At 34.1% G+C, this 21,821-nt stretch overlaps 2 protein-coding genes across 3 annotated transcripts; both read right to left on the reverse strand.

The window, feature by feature from the left end:
- Positions 1-5,772, reverse strand: LOC123671546 (RING finger and transmembrane domain-containing protein 2-like). Its single transcript, XM_045605454.1, has 3 exons — positions 4,623-5,772; positions 4,346-4,561; positions 1-891 (listed from the first exon to the last, which is right to left on the reverse strand). The coding sequence occupies exons 1-3, from the start codon at positions 5,511-5,513 to the stop codon at positions 658-660; spliced, it is 1,341 nt and encodes a 446-aa protein (XP_045461410.1). The 5' UTR covers positions 5,514-5,772; the 3' UTR covers positions 1-657.
- Positions 5,773-6,353: 581 nt separating this feature from the next.
- Positions 6,354-21,672, reverse strand: LOC123671542 (synaptic vesicle glycoprotein 2B-like). Of its 2 annotated transcripts, none has more exons than XM_045605449.1 (11): positions 21,381-21,672; positions 11,826-12,023; positions 10,533-10,695; positions 10,047-10,225; positions 9,655-9,839; positions 9,088-9,275; positions 8,159-8,306; positions 7,645-7,756; positions 7,429-7,588; positions 7,248-7,375; positions 6,354-6,649 (listed from the first exon to the last, which is right to left on the reverse strand). In XM_045605449.1, exons 1-11 carry the CDS (start codon positions 21,472-21,474, stop codon positions 6,594-6,596), a joined length of 1,611 nt encoding a protein of 536 aa, XP_045461405.1. In that variant the 5' UTR covers positions 21,475-21,672; the 3' UTR covers positions 6,354-6,593. The 2 variants fall into 2 exon arrangements, with proteins under 2 accessions (XP_045461405.1, XP_045461406.1); XM_045605450.1 differs by lacking the exon at positions 21,381-21,672 and adding an exon at positions 17,908-18,143.
- Between the last annotated feature and the right edge of the window lie 149 nt (positions 21,673-21,821).

The raw sequence follows: 21,821 nt of genomic DNA on the forward strand, positions 1-21,821 counted from the left end.
TTCTTCAACAGAATATATTTATACAGATTTATAAAACTTTCGACAACAATATAATAAAAATAATAAAGCAATATATTAGGGGAAGCTATCTCCACAACAGATATTTACAATTTGAGAAATAAATCGCTGTATAAAAATATATAAATATTCACGTGTAAATTATAATATTATCACCCATTCTCGGAACGAAAATTTTTCTCTCGGGAATGTTTAAAAACGCTTTTCTAAAACCCACGATTATTCTTTGGGACCGAAAGCCTAGTCTGTGCACAACCAAATTTTGCTGCCACAGCAAAAATGCACCTTCTTCAATATACAAAAAAAATTTAGACTCTTTCAGGAAATGTTATATCGTTCGAAATCCCGAATAAAAAAAAAACATTTAAAGGTGCTTTCCAACCTTCACGAGCCCGACTTTCTCCGACCTAACCTAACATAACCTCTAAACCGAAATACGCAACCCAGACAATCGCCGTTTCCTCTACACTAGACGACACAAAAGAGGGATAAAACGCGCAGAGAACGAACCTACCCCCCTAGGGGCGTTCGGCTAAAGGTCGGTACCGCCTAAAGGGTCTGAAAACGAAGTGCGCGTCTAAAGGCCCGCACACCCTACGAGATCTGCGCGAAGATGGGGGGTCTAAAGGTCCGCGCCCCCTAAAAGATCTGCACGAAGAAAGACGTGGATCCGTCGCGCCATGAAGGGTCGTCCACGATCTTCGCCCTGCAGAGGGGGCACGTCTGCTCCCTATCGAACCAGGTGGTGACGCAGTTCTCGCAGAAGATGTGCCTGCATTCCAGCAGCACCGGAGAGTCGTACTCGTCGTGGCAGATCGGGCAGTTTTCGCCGGCCGTCTGGATCTGTTCCTTGGTGGGCGCCGAACCAACCGTCTGCAAGATTTAAGTTATTGACAATTGATGGCGCGGGATTCACAGAGCCAATGAAAGAACCGTTATATAAGGTGGAATGAAATGGACGCCACACCTGTTAGGGGAGTGAGGGGATGATTGGGGTGTTGTAGACTGAATGACAAAAAAAAATAACATATATTACAGATGGACGATGACTCGACCTTTGGCGCCTAAGCTGTTAATGAGACGGTATTGTATAACGGACATTTCCAGCGGTTTTGGAAAATTACAAAATTCAACCAATAATATTAGAGGAAGTCGGTGACGTCACGGTCACGAGGATTACATTGGACAAAATCTAACCAGATACCGGATGTGTACGTTTATTTAGAATATTTCTGTATCTTACTCTATACAAGTTGATAAACATAACAAAATTCGTCCTGTTCTGGTTACAGATCGAGATATATTTAAGTGTTCGGATAAAATATTGATTCTGACAAATGGCATAAAAGATCTGAATGTTAAAGGCCTTAACAGTGACTTCCTTTTGATGATATTCGAAATTAATAAGTATTATTTGTAAGATTGAAAGTAAAAATCAGATTAATGGTAAGAAAAAAAGTCCTATAAACATGGAATCACAAACGCGCTGTTTTCGAGTTACAGGGTGTTTCTTGAAGTCCTACTTTTTTGTGACGATTATACCAGTTGTTCGAATCTTCATGAATCATTGCTAAAGATCCGGAAAACAAGCAACGAAACTAATAATCAATTTATTAATCACAGCTTACTACCGGGATATTTATGATAATTTGGATTTTCCTGAGGATTTCGAGAGAATTATCTGATTTTTTTTCTCTGAATCGGTAGCAGATACCACAAAACAACAAGAAACCAAAAAGTTTAGTAGTAGATCAAAGTTTCTTATCGTGTTTTCTTAACTATCAGTGGTCCACTACAACAAAAGTAGTAGAAAAAAGTGCGGTCCACAAAAATTTCACACTGTAGAACGGTAGTCGGAATTGGCATATAACGATAAAATCTAAATTGGAATGTATATGCTAAATTTCAGTTAAATACCTTATAAAATGCAAAGGATAAAAGAAAACTTGAAAAAAAAAAAATTAAACTTCAACATCCCGTATCCCGAGAAAAGAGAGTTTAAGGGCCCATGTTTATAGATCTTTTTCTTCAATTTTGGAACATCCTGTATACATCTATCGATACAATTGTTTTGATATAATGAAAAAAATCATGATGTTCAGGTTCAATTTTTGTAGGTTTTTAAATTTATTCAATAGGAAAGAAGAATTGAATGAAATTATTGTATTTATAGCTTCTCAAAAAAAAAATCCTGTATATTCTTTCATGGGAAATACTATTAGTCAGTTTCTTCGACTAAAATTTTGTATTGAATAAAAAAAAGTCCGAATTTTCGATCTCAGAGTGATATTAATAGAACAATCATTCTCAATGTTTCTTTAGTGAAATTTTTAATGGAACACAACTTAAATTTTTGACCTAACAAGACAAATACCAAATCTGACAACCTTTCACTAAAAACGTTCAACTCTAAATAAATTATTATATTCTCTTCAAAAATGCCACTAACGAAAAATTATAAATAACAGTAGATATCAAAATTTTTTGTCCAATGTAAAAGATGACTAGACGACGTATTCTAATGTACTGCACTGGAAATGCCTTTTTATAATTAGTGTTTATGATACAATAAATGATAAAGCAATGATATCTTAATTTTTACAATGTCAACTAATGGAAGCAGCTTTTTCTACATGTTTTAGTTTGTTTCGAGTTTTTCAATCTTCAACTAATCAACATTTAATCACTAGTTATCTAAATTTTGAAATGTAGATTTACCGACAATCACAACCAATAAAATTGTTGTAAATTTAGAAAAACCCAATATAAACGAATCAAAAGTACTTATCAATAAAATCAGCTCGATTATAGAAACAATCAACTGAAAAACAAAAGTGAGCGAACTCTGTAATCAAACAAATTTTTCGAACTTTTCAGAATGCAACCAATTCGATAGCCACTTGAACAAATAACTAACGTGATATTTTATCATATCGTCGATGATATGACTGGGAGACAAACAAAAACATATTTATTACAGAATTTAAACGTATTGGAATACCATCAATATGGATAATACAGGTTTTTGAATTTTGAAACTGTAGAAAAAAATTTAGGTGTTTTATGGCTGCGTTTATTTTCCAAAACAATTTTTTTCATTGATGTTATTGATGATTTTAAGTATATTCTCATCAATTTAAAATTCAGTAATTCGACCTACTCACAATCGAAAAAATCCATATTACTCAATTTTCATCGAGAAAAACATGAAACCGAGAAATATAAACTTTATTCTTAGAAAAATTAGAATAAAATCATTGAATTTTCCGAAAATCCGGATACAAAAACTAAAAACCATAGTTACACCACTCAAATAAAGCCAAAACAAGCCATCAACGATATAAATCCTTATAGAATCAAATGTTTACACAAACCAAAAATGAAACTTAAAACAAACAGTCCAACGTCCACTCAGACATAAAAAGTTCAACGAAATTTAGTAACTATCTGAAGATTTCAGAGTGAATTATACTCTTCCCCCAAATCTAACGTAATAAATCGGAAGGGGCGGCCATTTTGTGACACTCGTGACTGCTAAGGACGCTACGATCTTCCAAAGGAACGCTTTCGAGTTTCCTCCCAATTTTTCAGCGAAAATTCTAAAGAAATGAGAAAAAAACAGTCGCACGTGTATTGCGTAAAACCATCAGGTGAAATTGACCCAATTGTTCAACTTTGTTCTGTTTATCTCAGAGTTTAACAACACTACGTAAATAACTGTTAAATTTACGTACGTCTCGAATTTAAGGACTGGATATCAATGGATATGATCCTAGAGTAATTAAAAAAGAGCGATAACACAAATTTCTGACAATCGAGTACGTCGCACATCAAACAAAAATATAAACAAATAACAAAGTCATCAGGCAAAGACCTGAACTTTCACAATTGATAATAATTCCTTAAGAAATCAAGATATTCGAGAATTTTTCAGAACATTAGTATCATGATTAAAAAACCTATCATTCAAATGGAAAAATATCGATTTCAATTGATACTCTCATTAGTCAATGTCCAAATGAAAACAATGATTAAATAAACAATCAAACCAACAAAGCTATACAGCACAATGTTAAGTTGGCCCAATGTGTTATTTCAATAAATTACATGCCAAATGAGAATTTTCCTTGTATCAAATAAGTACCAAAAAATCCTGTCAGATAATCCTATCCTACAGAAAAACGAAAAAAAGCAAACAAAGATGATATGTGGAAAGTATTACAATGTATAGGGACTATGTGTGTATGCAAACCATTGATTTGGATTAGAAATGATGCAAGCCAAACCAAAACAATGTATATAATGATTTCTTGATGGGAACACTCACCACATTCTGCAGCAACTTGAAACAGGCAGTCTTGAACAGCTTCAGCCGACTCATTAGATCTGGACCTTTGGAGATCATGTAGAAAGCAGATAAGAAGACAGCAACGATTTTCTCAGGTCCCGAATAACTTTCCAGAAGGTAGTACAGCCAAGGTTGTATGGTAGCCATGCTACGATACATCTGGGAGAATGCCTCTATCAATAAGTAGATTTTACCCTGAAAAACAGTAAACGACACATGTTATTACTCTTTCAATCATTGAGAAAATTACACTTACCCTTTTCTGGAACGCTAGGATCTTCCCTGGGAGCATGGAGAACAAGATTTTGATAACGATGGTGATAAGTTTGAGGGCAAAGTCAGTTACGATGACAATCCACATCAAGTTCCACACCGTTAATGGGTGTTGGAAAGTTCTTATGAGTGCCAAGTTCAAAACGTCGTCGAATTTCTGAAACTCGTCGTCGAAAATGAAGTGAATAAACAATAGACATGCCGCTATGTATAGAAGAGCGACCCCAAGACTTGATATGCTCCTTCGGTGCCTCTTCGTGGCTTCTCTCCGAACAGTGGAATTGGCATTGGCGAAGGTGATCAACATTATCAAAATTATAAAAATGCCCTCGTGATAATCGTAAATACCTTTGGCAAGAAGGATCAGAATGAATGGAATGTACTTAAGAACAACCTGGAGCATCTGTTGGGCCTCCACAACCGTTTGAAGATTCTCCCCATCGGAGGCGTTGCTTGTGTCCTCCGATGATGTTGCTTCGTTCACGCTGTTGTTTGGGTTAATATGCGTGTTAGCATCGTTAGGCTCTTCTGGTTCCTCAATATTCACCACGAAACTCGGATTTACCTCGGCTGGTGCAGATTGTTGACGCAAAATATTAGGAGGATCCGAAGAAGAAGAGGAAGGTCGATTTAAACGAGACGTGAAGGAGATGCTTACGCCGGCGTTGACCGCACGGGCGGTTTCCACCAGAGGTTGAATTTCTCTAATTACGTTATTCAGATTGTCCCGGAAATACCTAGCACTTTCCACGGTTCTTTGAAATGAATCCGAAGCCGATATCGCCGGTAAGGAATGCCTAGCCTGCGAAGACGATGCCATATCCGATAAGTTATGGAAGTTTGGAGAGCTCGATGACCTATCGTTACTTGCCATTTTCAACACTCAACTGCACCATTCTAACTTGCACACAACTCACTGGGTTTTCGGAACTGTTAACGGATCGACAAAATAAATAAACGCTATCATTCTGACCGAATTTCGACACCACTAAAGTTGATTTAGATTATTGTCAAATATGGTGGTCTGTGTCATCATAAAGAGCATTTTGTCATTTCTGTTACTGTCGGATGTCGAAAAAGAAGCGTGCCCGCCTAGGGAATGTTCCAATCAGAAAAGACCGAGTTCCACTGGGGCAGCACTGTCGAGCGTTGCGGTTAAAGAATTTAGAAATGCAGACGCGCCCATCGTCCTCACCGGACATGCGTATTGAAATGTGGCGGAATTCAAATCAGGAATGTTGCGTTTGCTTTAAAATATGCTTGTTTTCAAATTAATTTTGAGTATCGGTTATATTTACTCGAAAAGTAACAGAAACTATTAATTTTTTTCCTTCGATTTTAGTTTGCTACTGAGTGAACCATTTTTAGGGCCTCGCCAGAGTTTCCCAAACTTTTCCGTTAGGGATTCCAAACATGCACCACCCTTTTCATACGTATACGGGGGATAGTCGAATGAAAACCGACAAATTAATGAAAGTCTTTGTTTCTTTTCTTATTGATCATTCGTGACTTTTGCAAGAGAATCAATGTTTGGATGACAACATTTCAACAACAAAAACAAACAATTTTTATTCTGAATACGTAAATGTAAAATGAACTAAAACATTTCTAACCCTTCAACAAATAAGTATAAATGCACGCTGAAACTTTCAGAATGCCAACTAGTTCAATTCACAACAAGCAACGATCAATATTTTCTCAAAAATACAAGACATAGAAAAAGAATCATTTATTTCTTTTATTCGTACAACCCTGTATAAATGTAGAAATGCAACCTGAGAGATTCACATGTAGAGGTTTACTCCCCTAAAGATCTTCCAAGAATTTCATCTTGGAGAGGTCAAAAAGCGGACCTAAAATGCATTCCAAAAAGGGACCACACAAAAACAAGGTGCCATATATCTTTTGTCTACCTTTTCATCTAATACTGCATTTTTTCATTCAACTGCAACTTCTATTGTAGCGATTTCATGTCGGTATTTGGAAGTAGAAGGCAAAACAATGCCACACCTAAAACATTTCTTAGAATAAGTTTTCTATATGAGATAAGTGTATAGTGTGTATCAAAGTTTATCGTCACCCTATATATTTCAGCCCCTATGCAAAATATAAAACTATCGAATATCAATTCTCTTCGTTTAGGTGATAGAGAATGAAAAAATTTAAAATACCTTTAAAATTCATCCGAGGTAATGATCTTGAAAGAATAATAACAATTTAATAAACCATTGAAGTTGGTTTTATTTCGAAATGAGAAGAAAAAGTTCGACAAACTGCTTGTCTGAGAATTATGCATGTTTAGTTTGAAAATTTTGATTTTCTATTATATCATGACCTACAATGTTTCAAATTCTCTTTCATAAAAGCAATTTTTAGGAGTTTTTAAGTAAAGTTTGTCTTGAATGTTTTCTTCAAAATTGTTTAATTTTTTTCACGTTCTTGTTTTTTTGTGACTAATAAAAAACAGCATAGGTGAATAGAGTTATTCAATTCTAAAATAATTTCTTCACACACTTTTGTTGTATTTGTAAATAAGCATCTCAAATTTATTTAGGGAACAATATATTCAGTGTGGTTTATTCTTTGGGTGAAAATGATATCATCTCACCTAGCATGCCAGTACCCACAGTGAAAAATGGTGGAGCACAACCTGATTTCAACAAAGTAGGAAATACAAGATTGCCAGAAGTGGCTCCCAATCTACCACACATCATTGTAACAGACACTGTCATAGTTCTAAAAAAAATTGAGTGATTATTTTTCATCTATTTCGTCTTTGATTTGAGTACCTCAAAGATGTTGGAAATAGGTCCACAACAACACTCAGTATAACATTGATACTGATACTTCCCAGTCCGATGAAAAGTGATGAAATTACCAGGGTGGCTTCAGAACTTTGTGCAAAATACATACTGTAACCACATAAGCCAGAAGAAAACCCTAGTATGACTAAAAGTTAAAATTTGTTATTCCACGGCAACAAGTTATTTTTTGTTGTTACTCACAAATAAGTTTTTTCTTTCCAAGATAATTTATCAGGGAACCAGCAACAATATACCCAAATAAAGTAACAGTAGAAACTATCATTGCATTCACATAAACTTTAAGGTTCGTATTCTGGAAATAAATATAAGAATAATATTGAATATTTCTTATTAGAAATGCAGTTATTCTGATGGTAGGCTGTGCGAAAAAATTGAGTTCCGAAATTTTTCTACATAAGAGCAAAACTACGTCAAAGTTATGGAATCCTTAAGATAATTAATTTTTAATGTGATTTTCAAAAGTTACAATGTCCAAATTATTATTTTTAAAAGGATTCCCAATATATTTGTGTTGTTATCAGAGTAGAAGTACGTCAGTGAGTAAATCAATTAAAAAGGATATTATCAATGTAAGAATTATTTTGGTCCAATACGATAAAAATTATCAGTCATTTAATTTTTCATTCAAAAATTTATAAGCAACAAGACGAAGTTTAGAAAACGCTGAAAGATGATCGATTGAGTAGACACTTACAACCACACATTCAGTAGTAGCAGTAACATTTTTTGGCCTTATTGTTTCCAACATGGTGCAAAGGTCAGCGGAAGTATTATTATTGTAATATTCATAGTCGTGTATTGCTTGGAATAATTGGGGAAGCCATAATCTTAAGGTATTCAAGCTGAAAAGAGAAAATATTATTTAAACTCATTTTAATTATTTCAGTTGTAATTATATTTATTATAAACGCAACTAAACTAGTATACATCTTATTTAAAAAAAATATTTTCGAATGTGGAGCGTCACTTATTAAGTCCCGAACATAATCAGTGAAAATACATTTTCTCTTGAAAATTTGACTTTATTAATCAACATAATCATCTTCAAGAGTGATGTATAGCCTCTCCAACTTTTCAATATCTTTTTTATTGAAATATTCTCATTTGCCTCCATTAGAGCTAAATTTCTTTCTATGGATGATACTTTTGAGGTCTGTAAATTGCCTGTAATCGCTTGGGGTCAAATCTGGAGAATAAGGTGGGTGATCAAGCAGTTGGAAGCACAATTGGTTCAATTTAACCATGAATTTTATTGATTTGTGACAAGGGACATTGTTTTGGTAAAAGAAAATAATTATTTTATTTTGCATTGGAAGACGTTTTGTCTTGAATGCTGCAATCAATCAATACAATAACCTAATATAACATTCACTGTTGATGACCTTTGTCAAGACCATTGGTTCATCAACCATGTTCAAAGTTAGCATAATATTATCTCTTAACCGTTTGATATCAATGGAGCAGAGTCTGAATATTACTAGCTTTGTTTCACAGTACTTCATCAATACTGAAATCTCGTTTTTATCCATTTTTCAAGCAACAACAAATACAGCTTCACTAAAAAAAGAGTGGTATGGCTCGGGACTTTTAGAGTGACGTGTTAACTTAAGAAATTCAACAAACCTCATCATTTGCATCATTTGCAATAAGCATACCAGAAGAATGTTTTGCAGCAATGGAGGAGCAAATAATGGCTTCAGCTGTGAGAACCCCTGTGAAAAAGTTTTTCTCGATGTTTTTTCAGATATTTGGACCTCACCATCAGCAGTCTTGTTCTCTTTTGCTTTCGTCTCTTCTATCAGTGTTTTGATCTGAAATGATTCTTTTCAAAATATAAATTTGCGTTGTTTCTATTATACATCTTCGAATTTTTAAGGAGAAGCTTTTTAGTATTAATAATTTTGTGGGTTTCTACTTATAAATTATCATATATAATACGGGGTCTTTTAAAAATCAATGATACTTTTGAAATATAGTTGATTTACTTATCCCAGACAAAGAATTTGAATTAAAATTGATATTGAAGAATATTTATAATCCTTAATTTCGTCATTTCATCAGATAGATTAGTTGCCTCTCTGTCAGTATTACTGATAAGTTGTGAAGAACATTTCAACGGTCACTATGACGTTGCAATCATTTATAAAAACTCTAAAAGATTGTGTGAAAATTTTCAGCTCTTCTCCTTACCGGATATGTTTCTGCAGGTTTTCCTGTATTCAAGCTGTAAACCTTCTTCATAACATTGAGCGCTTCTTCGTTTCTACCTATTGACATCAAAAACTTTGGACTCTCTGGTAAAAAGAAGAAGACAACACCACCCAGCAAAGGCGCAAAAGCGCTTACTAGAAGTAGGACGTTCCAAGAATGTATTCCTGAAAAATGTTACCACTTAATACGTCATAATCAGATATTTGGTGTCATATTTATATAGGATCATTCCGAGAGAAAATAAGTATATATTTCTGAAACATAGCTATCAAAAAATTGTCCATTTTCGTTTTGAAATAGTAAAAAAATTTGATATTTTTATGTTCTAATTTTCAGACGGATTTCGAGCTGAAAATCTTCAATATACTTACTGAAATAGTCAAACAAAACGATATCTATTTCTTCAGGTAGAATAAGGGCTGCTAGGAGTGGTAAACATATTGTACCAGCGCTGAAAATTATACCTAGGACCATTTGTACTCTTGCTCTATATTTGGCACAATGAAATTCTGATAAATAGCATGTTAGGGCAGCAAAGGGTCCGTTTATTCTGAAAAAAAAGGTCTATTCATTCCATTTCTTCGAAGAGGTTAATGAATCTGATCCAGAAACCCCTGGGATATTTTTTTTTACATTTTAATTCAGCATAAAACAATTTTTTTTCAATTTCAATATCTCAGGATCTGTCAGATTTCGTTCAAAGTTTAGCAAGGTATGTATTAGCTTTTACAGGAAAAAAATATCGAATTTTTCTGATCTAATTTTTTTCGGTTATATGCAAATACTTTGAATTCAAATTTGAAGGAGTGCGTAAATTTTTACTTCACGTCAGTGCTATTCTAATTCCTTTTACTTACATAAATCCTCCTAAAAACTTTGTTATCATTAAGAGGGTCAAAGTTTGTGAAAATGAACTCATGACAACAAATAAACTATCCAGAAAAAATCCTATGTACAATAATTTTTTTCTACCTAGAGTATCACAGAGATAGCCCCAAATGAAGGCACTCGAAATCATTCCTGAAAAAAAAAATGAATATATTCCAATATCGATCATTCATTTGGAAATTGAAGAAAAATTTTTAAACCCCTTTGATAAGGTTTTTATGAGATATAATTCAAATAAGAGATAGATATACCTATGTAATTCACGAGAAGTCAGTACCTGACTATTTTTATCTCAATAATCATATTAAATAATATGAAAAGAAAATTCTAAAACATTGAATTAAAAAAAAATAAACAAAACGAAATAAAAACCAAAAATTTGAAAAACATAAGTATTTTGAAACTTAAATTCAGATGATGAATAATCTAGTACAATGTACGATGAACGTTTTTTTTTTCAATATATTGAGTGTTTCATATTTGAGTCAACTGGGGCTCATCTAGAATATTGATTCAAAGCAATCTACAGTTCTGGACATTCTTGTGAATTATTCTCTATTTCCTCTCATGTCTTTTCCCAAACAAGACTTAATTCTGATTGTATTGTGTCAGGTCAGATGTGAAATGAGTCATTGCTGAAGGTTAGGGGTGGTTTGACACCCTGTGAGTCACCGAAACATCCCTTTTCTATTACTTGGGGGAAGTAATAAGATCTACGAAAAATTACAATTGTTGGAGCTGAATGCAGAAGAAACTCAAAGAAGAAGTTGATATAAAATTTTGAATGAGCTAGAGATTCGAAATATTCAGGTTATTTTCAGGGTACGAATATCTCGGTTGAGTTTGTTTATAGTCGAAATGCATTCAATGGTTTCGGAGTTAGGCCGATATGAAAAATTATTTTTTCAATAATCATAAAATGAGAAACTCGACTGCAACCAAACTGCAAATTGAATATCTATATATACCGGATGTATCTTAAAAGTTGAAGGCATTAACTATAGATTCCTCATATCAAAGAAAACAAGCCAAACGATTATTGATTTCTGTGCTATCAAAAGGACAGGATTGTATTAGCCAACTAAAGCCACAAAATGCATATAACTTTTCTCCTGAGCCGAATCTGCAAATATGGTAAATGAGAAGAGTGTTTTACTTACTGAGAGGAGTCTATAGTTAAATTTAGTTTATTTTAAACTTCATAATATTTCGGAGAGGTTTGATTTTTTCTATACCCAGTTCAAATTTTCATATTATGTTACCTATGTATGTAACAGCATTCAGAACTCCTTTATCTCCCAAAGAAAGGCTAAGGTCACACTGCGCAGCTGGGAAAACGTAAGACATGGTGGTGGTCTCGAAAATGGAAGACCATCCTGAAGGAATTGCTATAAGTATGAGGATCAAGTTGAATTTTCCAAATTTAGTAGCTGATATTGCTTCCTCGAAATCTGCTGCACCTGCAAAAATTTCTTCGTTATATATTTTGTTTAAATAAGAAATGATGTACCGGATGTTCCTAAATTTTAGGTACCTATAAATATAAATGAAAATGAGAAATTCCTTGGAAAATATTAAGAAAAAATTCGTAATGATTATACCATGATATTATATTACATTGATGGAATCTTTATCAATAATTGCTACAGATTGGAAAAATAAACACTTGAACTATTAATTACTTTATTGATCGCATATTATTAATAGGATTTTCATGACAATTTGTATTTTCCTGAGGATTTAGAGATAATTTTTCTCTCAGATAAAGCAAAATAACAAAAAAGAATAAGTTAAGTACTAGATCATAGTTTCTTTATTCATTTTTGTGAACTACCAGTTAACCACCAAATAAAAGTTCTGGTCTGGAGGAACAAAAGCAGGCACTGAATATCACCCTGTAGATTTGAAATCGAAATTGGCATACCACATGATGAAAAAAATTCAATAAATTCATAACTACTGGATGTTCTTTCTATTTCACTCTGTATGAATTCAATACATCTCCACATTTTTATTCGAAGATGGGTTTGAAATTTCGTATAAGATCTATGAGTTTCGTTGCGCCATCTTCTGTAGGTTAGTGACACTAGGTAGAGGGTAAATCAGATCCCTTAGTTCAACTTTTCAAACTTGTAAATTGGTGGATGTTCTGCGTCTTTGTATCTGGACTTATTTTCATGCAATTGTCGAGGATTTGAGAAATATTTTCTGAATTTGGACATCAACTGGTGCCCTCTACTTTGTTTTCATATATTATATATTACCATCAGCGGACTTTCCCAATGACGAGATGTTAAAGAAAACTAGCATCGAGAAAACCTTCACTACGATACTAAGTACCTATGGGATAGAAGATTGGGAAAGGGAGTTCATAATTCAAGTTCTCAAAAAAAATACCATTTAATAGTACATAGTCTATACTATATTAAACTCGTAAGCGCTCCTCCCACCGAAAATCGAACGATTTTGGACCGATTTTGCGGTCGAGTGTTCTCGGCTCTGGGAGAGATACGAGAAAAACTAAAAGTACGGAAAGAAAGAGAAAATGTCGAATTAACTAACGCGGATATTCCCGTTTCCCGATTTTTCGGGATAACCTGGGAATGAACGGATAAAGTTTGGGAAATTTCCCGACGAATTTCCAGATTCACGTCGACGTGAACGACCAATAGGAAAATACTACGATGTCCTTGGGTAGCAACGGGCCTAGCAACGTCCGCGGCAATTGACGTTTCTAGAATATTTAGGTTTTATATTATTTTTACCGTGTCCATTAGAGGGCTCTTGATGAATAGAACTATTTGAAATATGAATAACTGTATAATAAAATCAAGGATCAATCTAATAATCTATTCAAAATATTCTGACGTTTTAACCAATTCTGTGCTCATTCATGAAATCGTCGAAATACAGAATGAAAATGGGAAACGTCAGATGATATTTTAATGGAAATGTTGAAATTTGGACGAATCGAGAGGAAATATGCAAGAAAAGATGAATCAGATGCGATTTATATCCCTTTTTCCATGTATATTTTATGATATTTTCAAGCGGAATCGTTTTGTGTCAGTGGAAAGCTTGGTTTGCCAGAAGCCTCTACAGGAGTCATTTGGTTATTTGAAAAGTTTTTAACGAGAAATTTGAGGAAATAATAGACTACACCTGTATGTACCGCCCTTTTATGATGGTATTTTTGCGTTTTGTTGATATTTTCATGGAAATTGGTCAAATCTTGAAGCATTCCGTTTCATGTGAATTGTCAAGGTAAATATATCATTTTGGAAAGATATCAGCATTTGAGGCGAAGAAAACTGGTAGGTAGAGATATTTTAATTCGATTTCCCTTATATTTAACGATTTTTTAAACGAAATTCATGAAAATTCATCAATTTATAGAATCTCTGTCACCAGTTATTTTGACATTATTCGTATAAGAAGCACAAATGCACCTAAATATGCAAAGGCATTGTGGCCGGGTCGTTAGGGATGTAGTCGTACAATCTGAGGTCTGCGAGTTCAAATCTTGCAGCAGGTGATAATTTTTTTTTTTTAATTTTTCGCCAGTTATTAATTTTTATATTATTTGGCGGTGAATGCTTCGGATTATTGAAATGGATCAATTTTTTGTTTAGTCTATTGTGTGAATGATTTCGTAGTATACACATATAATTATGTTTTTCCGATTTTCAAAGTACATATAAGAATAACGATTATACATTGTTTTTTTTCAAGTTGCCTATTGGAGGTTTTTCGATAAATTGACCATATTATACAGGGTGTACAATTTTCGAGCGCCAATTATGCTTTTCTGTAAAATTGAAAACTTATGAAATCTGAAAATTGAAATTTCAAGTTAGATTTCTCTCACATAATTTGCGAAGATATACGTGCGATGAATAACGTTTATACAGAGTGTACAATTTCCGAGATGTCTCTGGAGAACTGAAAACTTTTCTTATAGTTGTCATGTTAGCTCTATAGGTTATCATTCAATTGCATAATTCTTGAAGGTATACAGGTGGGGATTGACGATTATATACAGGGTGTACAATTTTCAAGCGCCAATTATACATTTCTGGAAAATCGAGACCTTATGAAATCTGGAAATTGGAATAAGAGCTTTAGATTTGTTTTCTCTTGCATAATTTGCGAAGATATACGTGCGATGAATATTTTTTATACAGAAAGCACAATTTCTGAGTTCCAATTGGACGACTCTGGATAACTGAAACCTGTTGAAATCTGATAGTTGAGATCTTAGTTCCAGGTTATTTTTTTTTTGCATAATTGTTGAAGGTATACAGTAAGCGACTGACGATCATATACAGGGTGTATTATTTTCGAGTACCAATTAGATTTTTATGCAGAAATGTGAAATATTGAACCATCGGAATATAAGCTTCAGGTTTTTTTTTCATAGTTTGTGAGGAAATATATTATAATTGATTCAAAATTATACTGGGTGTACAATTTAGTGGCAATTAGCCATTTCTGAATTATTAAATCTGAAAATTGAGATTATAGCTTTTGCTTATTTTTCCAATGCATAATTCATTAACTCATCAGACATGTTGATTGTCATTTTAAGTTTCTTCTATGTGTTTCAACAAAAACTTTATATACAGGATGTTTCATGTAAATATACAGTTTATAAAGGGTCGAGTTGATTGTCACTCGATAGGAATTATTCGATATTATTCCAATCCTCAAATTACATACAAGATGCGGGTTACTCACGCGTATATTCATGAATCCTTAGTATCTCGCTTTATCTCAGTGCGATATCGATTTTACAGGAGATATGGGAGTATTTATGAATGAATTAAAAAGTAGATCTATGGGCTATATTGATCAACCTAAAAGGTAGATCTATGGGCTGTATTGATCCACCTACAAGGTAGATCAATGGGCAACATTGATCTACCTACAAGGTAGATCTGTGGGCAACATTGATCTACCTACAAGGTAGATCTGTGGGCAACATTGATCAACCTACAAGGTAGATCTATGGGCAACATTGATCAACCTACAAGGTAGATCTATGGGCAATGTGGATCTATGGGCTTTATTGATCCACAGGATATATTGATCTACCTACAAGGTAGATCTACGGCGTGTACTAGTTGGTTCTAAAAACAAAATGAGGTCTGGCGCTGGAGTATTTAGGGTTGGTATCAACCAGATATTTGCAAAGGAAAGATCTCTGGAAATTAATTTTGTAAGAAACTAGGTATCAGTAATGTGATATAGTGATACATTCTGACAGTCACGATGCAATAAAAGCGTTGAGATCACATAACATTGATTATTCGATGGTATTAGACTGCCGAAAAAATAACGAAACAAATAAGAATTTTTTTTTTTGTGTGGGTTCCCAGTCACTTGGGAATTGAAGGAAATGAAGAGACCAACACACTTGCCAGAAAAGTAGCACAAACTCCTTTCATTGGCTTGGAACCATTCTGTAGTAAAGACAAATGTAACTACAAGAGTTTCAGGAGGTGGAAAAAACTGGAAGAGAAACACTCTAGCGGAATCTTACTGGGTTGCATCATTCCAAACAGTTTCTTCGAAACTTTGATACTGCAAGATCTAAGAACTATCAGGATCTTCGCAAGAATATGCTACACGCCCTCCTTATAGGAAAGGCCTCATAAGAATGGGTCTACAGTACAGATTCTGCGTGGAGAAAGATGAAACTCCGGATCACCTGGTGATGGAATGCCTCACCATCGCTAGCCAGCGCAAAATCTGCTTTGGACAAGAAACTTCTAGAAGCGAGGAAGTAGCCTCCTTGAAGCCATTCCATATAATACTGGACTTAATCAGAACTCTGGAACTGGAAGGCGAGCTGAAGATCACGTTATGGAGAGAACAGCTCAATAGACTACTAGCTGGTCGCAGCACTCAATTCTAAGCTCACAGGGATTCATAATATCAGTGAAAAGGGGTATCTGTCAAAGAATTGAATTTCAGTATATTCATCAAAAAGTACATTGTATCAATGAAATCAAGTTCATGCTTGCCATTCTTTAATACTAGCGGGTGTTTTTTTTCGAGGTATATAACTTTAAGTTGGCATTACTGTTCAAGATGGCGACCGATTTAACAGCTGTCAAAAGATTTATTCTCAGTTTGGTTTGGCAATTCTTATTGAATAGACTCACGCCTGAACAACGCTTGCAAATAGTGCAATTTAATTTCGAAAATAATGGTTCTGTGCGGAATACGAATTTTGTTTAGCGATGAAGCGCACTTCTGGTTGAATGGCTACGTCAACAAACAAAACTGCCGCATTTGGAGTGAAACTAATCCTCAAGTGTATGTCGAAACACCGTTAAATGCAGAAAAACTGACTGTTTGGTGCGCTTTATGGGCTGGTGGAATCATTGGTCCGTACTTCTTCGAAAACGATGACGGCCAGAACGTTACAGACAATGGTGATCGGTATAAAGCCATGATTACTAACTTTTTCATTCCTGAATTGAACAACCATGATGTCCAGGAGCTGTGGTTCCAACAAGACGGCGCAACATGTCATACAGCTCGTGCCACAATCGATTCATTGAAAGACACGTTTGGTGACCGCCTAATTTCACGTTTTGGACCTGTGAATTGGCCTCCAAGATCTTGTGATTTAACACCGCTAGACTACTTTCTGTGGGGCTATGTAGAGTCATTGGTCTATGCGGATAAGCCACAAACCCTTGACCATTTGGAAGACAACATTCGCCGTGTTATTGCCCATATACGGTCACAAATGTTGGAAAAAGTTATTGAAAATTGGACGTCCAGATTGGACTACATCCGAGCCAGCCGTGGCTGTCATATGTCAGAAATCATATTTAAAATGTAATGCCACAAGATTATCTTCCGGATAAATAAAATTCATGTCAATCGAATAATCCATCGTTGTTTTATTGCAATTTAAAGTTCTATAGCTCTAAAAAAACACCCTTTATTTCAGTGAGCTGAAACAATTCGAAGTGCTTTAATTTATCTCAAAATCAAATTATCGCAATTAGGTGCTTAAAAGAAGAAATGTTCAGAAAAGATGATGCAACATTTAATTTGAGTGTTCGTAAACATTCTCGTCCTTCCAGGATTTACTCCATAAGATGTTCTGAATAAAAACTCACTTTTTTTTTTGTTCACCCCTTCAATTTACAAAAAAGGAATTAAAAGAGGACGGTATCTAAACGGTTATGTTTCCGAGGAATCAAGCTAAAATTCAAAACAATAATTATTAAAACCAGCCAAAGGGTTCAAGAGAAAATAATCTACAAACTTCTTTGAGATTTTGCCGGTGTGTATATTTTTATTCATTCATTTTCAAACAAGTACCTGGATTTTTGAGCAGAGTGGCTGCCGTTTCGGCATCCATACGTTTGTTTTTATCTCCTTTCATCCCGTGCCAATATTACATCACAGAATCACAGAAAAACAACGCGAAAATCTGCCACCAATACCATTGCAACGATACGATACAACTCAACGGACCAGGGCCAACTGTTTATAAATAAGCAGACGAAATATTGGAACACTTGTGTGTGTGTACTTATGCTATTTCTTGCCGATATGGATGTAAATTGAAAGGAGTCGTTTAATTCCGATTATTGTCGGAATATCAATGAAATATATCGGGACAAGGACGACGTATGATCCACAAACGTGGAGTTCAGATAAATCGATAAATCCATTATTGAGAGCTGCATTCAATCGATTCGAGAGCAACAGTTATTATTATTGAAATTTGAAATTATGTGAAAGTTTAATGGTCCTTCTGGTCGGATCAAGGAACTTTTCCACTAGTGCCACTTATGTGTAATTTTTATCGAAAACAGTATTTTATGAAAGGCAGCATAAATGAATGAATGGTGAATGAAAATTTGATCTATTTTTAGCTTATTCCTATAAAGCCAGCACTAATCGATCTGATTAATGAATGGATCAATCAAGAAATGGAATTGTTGACATTAGTCACCAATCTGAAATAGTTCCATCAACAATAGTTCATAATTTTCACACTAATCTTTACTGGGTACTTTATGTCTCAATGAAATATGAAAAAATGGATCAATGATAAAGAGCGCTTTTTTTTAGAGCTATAGAACTATAAATTGCAATAAAACAAAGATGGATTATTCGGTTGACATAAATTTTATTTATCCGCAAGATAATTTTGTGGCGTTATATTTTAAATATGATTTCTGGCATATGACAGCCACGGCTGGCTCAGATGTTGTCCAATCTGGACGTCCAATTTTCGATGACTTTTTCCAACATTTGTGGCCGTATATCGGCAATAACACGGCGAATGTTGTATTCCAAAAGGTCAAGGGTTTGTGGCTTTTCCGCATAGACATGTTGCGCCGTCTTGTTGGAACCACAGCTCCTGGACATCATGGTTGTTCAATTCAAGAATGAAAAAGTTAGGTATCATGGCTTTATAGCGATCACCATTGACTGTAACGTTCTCGCCATCATCGTTTTTGAAGAAGTACGGACCAATGATTCCACCAGACCATAAAGCGCACCAAACAGTCAGTTTTTCTGGATGTAACGGTGTTTCGACATACACTTGAGGATTAGCTTCACTCCAAATGCAGCAGTTTTGTTTGTTGACGTAGCCATTCAACCAGAAGTGCGCTTCATCGCTAAACAAAATAAAATGGACGTAGTGCGCGTTACGTATTCCGCACAGAACCACTATTTTCGAAATAAAATTGCACTATTTGCAAGCATTGTACAGGCGTGAGTCCATTCACGATAAATTGCCAAACCAAACTGAGAATAAATCACTTGACTGCTGTTAAATCGGTCGCCATATTGAACAGTTATGCCAATTTAAAGTTATATACCTCGAAAAAAAACACCCGTTACAAAAAAATTGTTTAATTCATTCAAATTTATTATTTCCACTAGTACCACTAATGTGTTATTGCCACCACATTGTAGCATGCGACCAAAACAGTATCTTATAATAAGATACAGTATACAATAATGAGTCTGTATTGAGATTATGTATCACTTTAGCTATCCCTATAACGCTCGCTCTTGTAATAGAGCTGATTAATTAACCAAGAAATGGAATTGTTAACATTTTGACACCAATCTGAAACACTTCCATCAACAATAGTACATAATTTCAACACCATTACTACTTTATTCCTATTTATGTATATGTATTATTCATTCAAATTCATTATTTCCACTAGTGTCACTTGTGTGTGAATGGAAATAGTATTTCCAATTTTTCAATTTTTTGATTCTTGAAATTTTGCACGGTGGTTGTAAATGTCAGTTTACATCTAATTGCAAATTTTCATTTCCTTCGATTAGGTATGGTGTTTCGAAATTAACAAGAAAACAAGATTCCAAATGGCCATGTTTACGCAAACTTATTCGGAACATTTCCACCAACAAACTAAACCACAGCATTTGACCTTCACTAAAAAAAAAGGCTAGAAAATTTAAATTTTCTTGCACTTTTCTTTTAGGAATTATCCTGTTTACGATAGCAGTACCTTAATTAGTCTAACAATGTGACTTGTTCAGTGAAAGAGCACTCAAAAATTGAGATAAGTCCTCATTCAATGAAAAATTCTGGAGTAGTTTTGGAAGAAAATATCAGTTGGAGGTTATAAATTAAATGAGATAAGCGAGTGAATTTAAAATAATATCAGAATTATTATCTTTTTGATGGCAGGCAACGAAAATTACAGATTACTCAATTCTGTGTGATTGCTTGGTTGCAGTTGGAAGCGAGGTTGGAAGCCTCCTGCAGTTAAAATTACATTTTTATAATGAATAATTGAATTCTGATTGATCAGAATGAACACTCCTCCTTGATTATAGCTCGATATGTTCTATCTAATTTTTGAAAATTTTCTCAAAAAAATAATTCACTAAATTTTCAGTTCGTCTTTGGTAACAGAAAATCTTGAAATTGGAAATATCACTGCAAATTATATAATATGGCAATAACATTTTCTCATATCACAGACACACTTGATTTCGTAAATTGCGCCCTTGAGTACCACATAACTCAAAGTTGCTGACTACAAATCAGCACTTTCCTTTTCTTCGATATTCTGCTTGAATTTTCTATGCCTCTGATGATGCTATCAAAAACTAATTCTGCAAGAGGCTTTATATTTCAGAATTTATTTGAAGACACGCAAAATTTGAATTTTGCAACCATTATCACGAAAATATTGTTCTCGGATTGGTGAATACAGGGTGTCTCAAATTCGATGCTCACTAAAATCATCTCAAGAACTATAAGACTAAGAGAAAAAATCTTCGAATATCCTTGATCTCTTTTTTCGAAATAATGAGTAACAGAAAGCAGATCATAGATATCTCGATTCGTTCGCAAGTTAGAGGGCTTTTCTAAAAAATGTATGTTTCAAATATTTCGCTTTATCTTGGTTTTCATTCGAGATATTCGAAAAATGATACCCATAACATATCAAAAAAATCAATAACCGTTTCAGAGATATAGAGAAAAAATTGTGTTTTTTGAATGAGGCACCTTATATTTTTCAATGCAGATTTCTAGCCGCAGATTTGCCAAAAAGCCTCCCTTTATCGGTTTTTCTAAAATGTCATCCATTGAATAAAACGAGAAAATGAGAATACTGATCTACGAGAAAATCATCCAAAAAAAGTTATGAAATGTGAATGATTCACTACCTATAATAATTTTTGGCCAAAAAATGAAGCACAATGCGAAATTTGCATAAGATTCAGCTTACATCTCATGATGATGAAGAAATATCAATATATCTATGAACTTCTATTTTTTATCTTACCCAAGTCTTCCTGTTGACATTTTTCCTTGAAATTTAGTTGATTCACGTGTTTACAAATGACACTAACAGTGCTTCCACGATGTTTTTTGTACATCTTGATGAGAGAACATCACTTTTAATCTCGAATAACTGCATTAATTGTAATACGTTTTGCATCATCATTTGGCAAAGTATTTGTTCAGAAGTTTACCTCCAGATGTTATCATAAGATTATATCTGGGAAAGAATCAATTCAGTATATTTTAAGAGTATATTTATGTATGAGATAACAAATTTTCAATAAATTTCCATTGAAAAAGTCTAATGTCATCTTTCGACATATCTTGTGTTTTGTTGAAATCAAATGAAAAATAAACCAAATATTTCATTGCATAGTTTTGCGAGATTAAATATTCTAGAACACGAAATATAGCAAACAAACTGTTGATTCTTGGATTAAGG

This window comes from Harmonia axyridis, chromosome 1 (assembly GCF_914767665.1).
Source record: "Harmonia axyridis chromosome 1, icHarAxyr1.1, whole genome shotgun sequence".
In the NCBI taxonomy this organism is placed as follows: domain Eukaryota; kingdom Metazoa; phylum Arthropoda; class Insecta; order Coleoptera; family Coccinellidae; genus Harmonia; species Harmonia axyridis.